The sequence below is a fragment of the Agrilus planipennis genome, unplaced genomic scaffold (genome assembly GCF_000699045.2).
Source record: "Agrilus planipennis isolate EAB-ADULT unplaced genomic scaffold, Apla_2.0 scaffold11, whole genome shotgun sequence".
In the NCBI taxonomy this organism is placed as follows: domain Eukaryota; kingdom Metazoa; phylum Arthropoda; class Insecta; order Coleoptera; family Buprestidae; genus Agrilus; species Agrilus planipennis.
Window position 1 is genome coordinate 2,200,462 of NW_020440736.1, and position 8,951 is coordinate 2,209,412.

Here is an 8,951-nt window from a genome sequence, read left to right on the forward strand (position 1 = left end):
TCCTAAACTGAGATTAGTGCCACTGAACACCATTAATAATTTTTGTATATTTATTTATCTGTAGATTTAGTTTTGACTAGCCATAGACATATATTAATGAACGTGCCGTAGCTGTAGTGCCATCTCTTTCATGACACGCTCATACACTATAGTGAGAGAGATAGATATTGTCCGAAACTTCGTTTCATCTTTTTCTTTTGTTGTACCACAATTCTGACCGCTAAAGCACGTCTATTAGTAAACGTCGATGGACTTAGCCAAGGAATAGCTTATCTATGGTCTTAGTAAAGCATCTGTGGTAAAGTATATCTATGGCATACTCATGGCACGATCATGTTATCTGAACTGGCACCCGATATACATAATCTTCTGATTTAAACTTTACCAATAAATTGCGCATCGTTTGCAGATTCAAGTATCATAGTTGCATAGAATACATAGACAAATATTACTATTGTTCATTGATATTACTAATACGCGTGCGCCATTGTGAATCATAGATACGATCATTGAAAGAAAAATTTAGTATTATTTGTAATTATTAATAAATAATATAAAAACAAACTCCGCTTACCATAATAGTTTAATCTTTAGGCACAAATGACACGCAATCAATTTGCCTCAATTAAATTATCATATCTTCAGTAGTTTTTGAATAAATTAACATTTAATTTCCACCTGCACCCAAAACAATTTTTCTTTCTTTTTAACAGAATTAATAGACGCATAATTATAATACTTACATATTTAGAATCTGCAAACGAAGCACAATTTATTAGTAAAGTTTGAATCAATGGATTATTTATGTCGGGTGCCAGTTTCACAGGAATTCACGTTGGATAAGGCTCGATGATGGCCCTTTGTATATCTATTATCTATGATCTATGTCTATGATGATGGCATCATAGATAGATGGCATGCTCCAGCATGCTTTATGACAAGGCATTCTGACTACATATAATCACATTTAAAAAATATTTTTTGAATAATTCCTTGCGTAATATCACAGAACGAAATAGTGCTGTGCAGTTTTCAATTCAGTTTTTAAAAATGAAATCAGTATATTTACAAGATTACCTTAAGAGAAATTGGTTGGTCATAGGTATCATTTCTTGTATAGTTTTAGCAAGAGCTTTTCCATCAATAGGAGCCAAAGGAGGTTTGTCTTCCTGCGATTGTATTTTTTAACTACATATATGTATAAATTAAATTCGAGTTTAGGTTCTTTGAAACCAGAGTATTCAGTAAAATATGGAGCAGTGGCAGTAATATTCTTAATTAGTGGTTTGTCTCTGCAAACAGATAGCATTTTTGATACATTCCATCAGTATAGACTTCATATTTTTGTACAATGTTTTACTTTTCTCTTTATTCCAATATACACAAGTCTATTAGTAAGTATATTTGAAAATATTCTACCAGTTGATTTATGGATTTTAAAAGGGTATGTATATTTTAAGTAACTTAAAAATAAGTAAGTTATGTTGTATCTGGTAGTTTTTTCCAGACTCTTAATAGTAGCATGTATGCCCCCACCTGTATCAAGTGCTGTAATATTAACAAAAGCTGCCAGAGGGAATGAAGTAGCAGCAATATTTAATTCAGTATTGGGAAGTTTTCTGGGAATAATTATTACACCACTTCTACTTCTTCTTGTTGTAAGCTTTCAATTACATCATTATTAATTTGCAGTACTATAGGTATGTACCTGTAGCTATTGAGATTTGTTTCATAATTATCAGGAGAAAAGGCCATTATTGTTAACAATGGTTCAGTTTGTTAAAAATTATTATTGGCAAGATCGATTTCAATTCAAAAAAGTTATCTGATTTGGTAGCAGGGCTGTCAATTTTCATTTGTACTATTTTATTGTACGCAGTGACTAGTGAGCCGATAACGGCTTTTCATGAAAGAGTCGGGAACCACGTCCGTGATGTCATATAAAGACTGTTCTATAGTTGTTAGCAGTATTAGCTCAGTGGGATGGTTGCATGGCTGGTAGATCAGTAGCCCAGGTTCAATTCGCTGCCAATATACTTCTGATCATTTCTTAATTTTGTTCATTTATTATTTACTAATTTCTTTTTTAACGGTTGTGCTTAGGATAATAAGGTTACGGTACCAAAAGGTAACGCTCACATTCAGTTAAAAGGCAATAGTGTCTGGAAAGTAGTCCTACATAGTACCCCATTCTTACTGGTTGTGAACCGTGTTATACTGTCTGAACCATATTGTAGAATATCTAATGAAATACTTAATCCAAAAAATCTATCACTTCTCCACCTGCTAGTGGTCTCTTAAACTCTTGTATAACTTTATTGTTTGTTTTCCCATGTAATACTCCCTTATCAGGAAATTTATAACTAAGAAACTTTACTTTTCCTTTGGAAAATTCGCATTTCTTTTCGTGTAATATAAAGCTAAGTCCTTTTTTGATTTTTCGTAATATCTTTCATAATCTCTTTTCGCCAAAAATCACAATATCATCCATAAATGCAACTGCTCCTTCATACTTCCAGATTTTGACTAATTGTTTCATTTTTACTTTTTATCTTCTTTATATTGTTATTATTCCAAGTATCTTTATTGATAATTGATAATTTTCTATCATTTTCTCATTTTTCCTTTTACTATTACTTGTACAAAAGGTATATTCACTAGGACTTTCATCTAACACAATTACACTTCTTTTTGTTTTTATTTTCTTTGTAGCTTTCAAATTTTGATTTGCACACTTTTATAGCATGACCCTCTCTATTACGCTTTTTATAAGTCGATAATTTTACCTGGGCAGTTTTTATCAGTACTGTATCTGTTACATGTTCCGTTACTTTTATCCAGATCTTTGATTATCTTTCTTGTGACACTGTTGTCTTCGATTACATTTGCTTGTCAATCTGAAGCATCAAGCGATCTAGCTTTGTCAAGATTCTCAAGTTTTTCAATTAATCTTTGGCTTAAATGCTTTGAAGTACCTACATGCATTAACTACTTGGCTCTTCAGCATCAGCAAAATTAAGTCTTAAATTGAGTGGTAAACTGATCCACTAATCAGGTTTTTGTGACATTTTTCTGAAAATGTATCTTTCATAGTATGATTTACTAAGGTTCAAAATGTTTGTTAAATATCTTTAGTGCTTGTTGGTTTTTGTTAATTAGTTGAGGTTGTTCAGGAAGGGAATGTGGTACCGGAATTGCTAACGTATCGAATATATTCTGCACATCCTCTACAGCACAGTGTAAGAATAATGTCTTCTTTGTTTCGTTGTCGGTAAACCTCATATCACCAGTTGTAGAATATTTAACGAAATACACTGATTTGTTACTTTCTTTCTTTTAACTTGTATTCCACTTTTACAGTATACTCTTATCCATTAGTATTCACACTAACTCCATTCTATTCTATATCTTGTCACAATTCGCGCCCTGTCAATTTAATGTTAGTAGCATAGATAATAGATAAGTAAGGGTTAGTAGCGTTCAACGTTCATATTTTCTACACATACCACGTCATATCTTACAGCGGTAGGGAACGTGAAACCTCCTCTTTTGCGGTCTTTATGAATGCTAATCCTTATCCTTGCATTAATTAATATTTAATAAGAAAGATCACGACAATTTGAAAATTAATAGAAATAGATTAAGAGCGTGCTGCCATTTGTTGAGCATAACAAGAATTACAATGCTGCAGTATTGCAGCCTGACGTCTTCCGTATGCTGAAGTTTAATTTCAAATTGATAAAAATATACAAAAGATATAATAATTTCCCAACTTGCATTTATAGCAATATAGAGATATACCAATTTATAAGGCTTTCTTTATTACTGTCTAACTTAAACATGACTTCTAATGGTAAAAAGTTTGCCATTGCTTATTATCAACGCAATGGCGTTGGAAAAGCCACAAAGAATACGAAAATACAGTCTTTCCTTTCTATAGCGAAAATTACGAAAAAACTCATTTTAACTACATTGCAAAGTAGTAGAGAATTGGAAAACCTGTAACTTAGCAGCTATGAATGTGTAATTTAATTGTACTCTTTGATGGATGTTATAACATCCTTTATCTTGCTATATTAACATTAAGATCATCATTAATTAATCTAATCTTTCATTAACTGTAACTTTGCGTATAATTACTAAGTGCCCATTTTGTCCCGCTTAGTGAAACAAGATGATCCACCAATTAAAATAACGAAATGTTTGCATAATACTTGATGTTTATTAAAAAAAAAAAATATGTACCTGAAGAGATACGGTATGAAATAATGAGCTAAACAGTAGAAGAACCAAACACTTAACTCTTTTTACAATATTTTACGACACACTTTCTTTACCAAAGGCTTGTACATCATCAATTTCTTCCACCCCTTAACATGCTTCGTATACCCATTGAAGATATCCACTGCATTTAATCCATTCTTCCCTGCTTACAAAGTTGGCGTATGATTCGCCACAAATCAAACATTCTGTATTACTTTCCAACTTAGAACTTGAAGTCGATTCGTCCTTGTTTTTTCCAGATTTATTTTTGAAGGTCATTTTTTAAACTCCCCCTATCTTTATTATTGTCTTTTCCTTGCGTACCGGTTTATTTTTCACCCTTTTCTCAGATTTTTTCTTTCAATATCTTGTTTATTTTTATAGGGACTTCTGGTTAATATGACGGTTTTCTCTTTCTTTCGGTTTGTGCTTCTTAAAAATTTTGGTTTTGCTAAAGGTCAAATATCAGTTGCTTTTATTTTAAAAAAGAATTTTTGAATGATATTGTCACGTATTTAAACTCCTTCTCACACTATAATTATTTGTACTAACTCAGGTCGATCTCGCGTCGTCTATTTATAGAGACTTCACGTTTTCTAGGATTTTCCTGTATATTCCGTTTAGAAACTTGACCTTTTTTGCCACCATGTATGTTGGGTTATGCCTACATACATATGACAATATGTTGTCCAGTGCCAATAAACGAACATTGACTGTTTTCTGAATTTGGGTTTTTGCTAGTCCCAGGAATAGGTTCTTTGATACTCTCCAGGACTAGTTGATCTTAATTCTTGATCTTCTTCTGTATTTGGTGTTGTAACACACCAATCAGGAGGAACTTCTTCGAAAACATCAGCGGGTGCAAATTCATTATCGGACAAGATATACCTATCAAACAGGATGATACCTACCCCCCTTCTTAAACATATTTAAAGCATTCTGAGGAGTCTAATCTTTTAATTATGCTTCACAAAATAGTTTAATAATTTGAAAGACAGAGACAGTACGTCCAGAGTTGCTATTTAACCAGTTTTCTAATACTTGATTATGATAAAGACCAAGTCGATGTATAAGTTCCTTATCCAAGGGCTGAAGTTTGGAGGACGTATGATGAGGCAATCACATAAGGACGACTTTATTTCTTAGAATGACTCCCACGACCAATTAAGATAAGTGGAGCAGGATCTTCATTGGTAGGTCAAACCAAATCGAAACCATATCTATTGCCATCAAACCATAAGCATTGCAGGAGAATATCGATCTTGGGAGCTCGATTTTTTAATTCCTCCTTCATACGTTTGCTCAAAAAAGTGAACAATGACAAACAAAGTTACAAGTTTTCAAATACGTGTTTTTATCCGTTTTCTTGTTTTTTTTTCTGCGAAAATGCTTTGATTAGATTAATTAAGAGCTTTTAAACTTTTGTATTGTAGTCAAAACAAAAATCTTCGTAATTTTCGCCATGGAATATTTATGGTAGTTTTAGTTAGCCGCTTTCGGAAATGTCTTGGTGGAATTGATGGTAGCTATAGAAAATTAACTGTGAGGGTGAACTCTAGTTTATCGTTGCCGTTCCAAGAAACTGATTCTTGTTCAGTCAACTGATTCGCGGAATTAAACTCTAACCCGCAAATAATTATAATGTATTAATGTTGTAAATTACCTACGCATTTTATTTATTGTGTCAAATGTTCGGTAAGAATTGGGTCATGTGTGAGGTGATTACTTGAACGCCTTCAAAGGATGATTGCATTTAGCGCTGTGATTTATACTTCGTTTAGTTTCTGTAGCGATGTGACCTTCAGTTTGACCGGCGCAAAGTAGAAAAGAACAGCACTAGACCAGAAAAGGAAGCAGACAACTCTCGGCCAAACTCTTAACCGGTGAGGAGCGTATAAACCGTACAGTATTGCACGGAAAAATTGCCCATTTTATCCACTACAATTACATTGCTCAAATGTGCTATTATTGGTACCAATTACTACTGAAAATACCAACGAGATGTTTATTTATATTTGAAGACGTATTAAAGGCTTTAACGCTTGTTTTCGACTCGCACTACTATTCATGATTGAACAAAACTTTTGGGAGGTACTGTATGAAAATGTATGTTTAATGAACAAGAGTCGAGAGTATAATGAGTTATTTTCTCCCTACCTACGATTTTGCCAGCGCGCATCCAAAACTTTGGAAGGGGCACATCGCTAGAGAAAGTAAATGAAGTATAAGATCTTATAAAAGATAAGTATGTGATCGTGGTAAAGTTGAGTTTATCAAAACTAGCCCGAATAAACTCAAACTGTTAGGTGACGTTTTTGAACTTTTTAACATGTCGAAGTAGTTAGTAACTTTAATATTTGAAGCATTGTAGTTCAGTCGATTTGATTAGCTATAATTATTTTTATCACGAATGCTGTGGTCATTTTGCAAACAAAACAAAATATTTTTCTTATTTAGCTGAACGTGTCAACAAATGTACCGTTATTCAGTACAATATTTCAACTAAGTGGTACCGTTTTGTTGCCGTTGGTCATTGGACAATTTATTAAAAAGTCCGTTGCATATTTCAAACGAGTACATCCTGCATTAAGCAATATCAGCCAGTGTGCTCTTCTCTTAATCATTTATTGCACGTTTTGCGATGCGTTTGTTATGCCGGACATTGGGCTTCGTACAGTTGACATTTTTATGACAGTAATTCTAGGTAAGTGCAAATAACATTGTTTTTAATCGTTTGCTAGACTTAAATTAATGCCAAAAAGAACACACATAGGAGGAATAACTGCAAGACTTGCTTAAGGATGTTTGGGAGGTACATAAAGTTAAAAATTCGTGATTAATTAGGTTTTACAGCATATCATGAGGTAAATAAATACTATCTATACTAAAAAAAAAGTTTACGGTTTGAGAGAAAATTTGAAATTTGACCAAAAACTTTGAATAAAATAAGAAAAAAACGAATAATATGGAACTGACTTTTGGTAGTGAATATGCCTTGATTTCAACTTCGAAACAAAAAAATATTTAGTTTCAATCTCTATTAATNATGAAGGTCTAGTCAGAGACATATTAGAGGCAGAAACAGGAGTTAGGAGGGGTAGAGGTAGGCCTAGATTAGATTACTGTTCGCAAATAGTTAAGGATGTGGGATGTTCTAGTTTTAGGGAAATGCGAAGTTTAGCTCAGGATAGGAAAAAGTGGAGGTACGTGTCCAACCAGTCTTAAGACTGATGACCTTATGATGATGATGAAAGTTTAAAGTTTTCTTTTGAGTATCTTTTCTGTGTAATTTTAACTGAGACATTTTATGACTTCATAAACCAGTATGTTACATTGCATTACAGATATCTATTACTGATTACATCCTTGATCCTAATAGCATGTATCCTACTTGTAAGTTCTCTTTAAGTTTTGAACAGGTTCCAGTATTCCAATTCTACTTAATTTGTTTAGGAGAATCAGATGATTTATTATGTCAAATGGCTTCTTCCCTTTGGTTTTGAATTGTTCTGGGGTGTAAGGGGACTTGTTCAGGAAAGGGTTTATTGACGTCAAAGTTTGTGAAAATTTATCTTCTTTCACTCATTCGAGCTTCTTTCTTGATGACAGAACTCTAGTTTGAGGTTACTGAAAGAATTTGGTTATAAAATTGAACTTCCACCAAACTTCTTTGTAGGTAAACGTTAACTTTAAAATTCTGTCAGTTTTCGTCGTCTATATCATTAAAGTTGTACTAGTTGTACCTTACTGCTAATTTATTTTTTATTTTTTAGTATTAATTGAAAAACTCTCATTACTGGCCATTAGTTTCATGTCCACAAAATATTTCCACTGTTTTACCAATGACGATATTGTTGCCATTTTGTTTTGTTCAACACACAAATCGCTCACACTAGGTAGCATGAAAATGATTGCAAATTTGGAACAATACTTCAGTAACCGAATATTTTTCATAGGCATTCCAATTTTGAGGATAATGTTCAGTGGTTTTCAATATGCTGGTAGAATTATGTTGCCGCTGCTCGTTTATCATCCGGTGCAGATTATTTTAGGTGGTTTTTTCGTTTCATCCTTGAAAGACTGGGTCCATTCCGATAGAAGAAAAAGAAGACCATTCGTTTGATTCTAAAGGCTTCGTCGTCTTTTTCGTCACATGTTTAATTTTGAATTTCCATTTATTTTTGACATAGGATTTAATGGCAACGACAATCAAAAATTCCATTTATTAATTTTTTGCTTGACGTGTACCTAGTACATACCTACTTACATTTATTAATTCATTTTTAATCAAATAACTAATTTCAAATTAGAAGTTCATTGAATAAGTATTTGTACTAATAATAATTTTACAAAACCGTTAAAATAGTTGTTACTTGTCTAAAGACTACCTAATTTTTTATCAATAGAACTTTGGAGGCACATTGCAGGAATTGAATTAACAATAAATAAATAAATACTTAGGCATTGCACTGTAATTTTTTTAACAATGTCCTTTCCCCACATCCTTATTTTTTTTAATTACTTAACATAAAATTTATGAGTAATTGGTGTTTCTGTTTACCCGAACACAGTAAAGTGTGAAGTGAGTGACATTCCTTATGTTAAAGTTTCTTAGGCAGATATTCGAGAACTTACTGAGTTGTAAGTGGAATACTTGCATACGCGTTAAATTAAAAAGGCGTGTTGAT

At 32.7% G+C, this 8,951-nt stretch overlaps 1 protein-coding gene across 3 annotated transcripts; it reads left to right on the forward strand.

The window, feature by feature from the left end:
- Positions 1-840: 840 nt before the first annotated feature.
- Positions 841-8,707, forward strand: LOC108733928 (sodium/bile acid cotransporter 7-B-like). Of its 3 annotated transcripts, XM_018465290.1 has the most exons (6): positions 846-1,159; positions 1,222-1,444; positions 1,508-1,658; positions 6,721-6,967; positions 8,037-8,159; positions 8,220-8,707. In XM_018465290.1, exons 1-6 carry the CDS (start codon positions 1,051-1,053, stop codon positions 8,384-8,386), a joined length of 1,020 nt encoding a protein of 339 aa, XP_018320792.1. In that variant the 5' UTR covers positions 846-1,050; the 3' UTR covers positions 8,387-8,707. The 3 variants fall into 3 exon arrangements, with proteins under 3 accessions (XP_018320793.1, XP_018320792.1, XP_025835639.1); XM_018465291.1 differs by lacking the exon at positions 8,037-8,159 and having other exon boundaries at positions 841-1,159; XM_025979854.1 differs by lacking the exon at positions 846-1,159 and having other exon boundaries at positions 1,353-1,444; positions 1,498-1,658.
- The last annotated feature ends 244 nt before the right edge of the window (positions 8,708-8,951 follow it).

Coding starts and splice junctions, on each gene's coding strand:
- LOC108733928 (XM_018465290.1), top strand. CDS start 1,051: ATGAAATCAGTATATTTACAAGATTACCTTAAGAGAAATTGGTTGGTC. Junction 1,445..1,507: donor GATTTATGGATTTTAAAAGG/GTATGTATATTT, acceptor AGTTTTTTCCAG/ACTCTTAATAGTAGCATGTA. Junction 6,968..8,036: donor TTTTATGACAGTAATTCTAG/GTAAGTGCAAAT, acceptor TTTATTTTTTAG/TATTAATTGAAAAACTCTCA.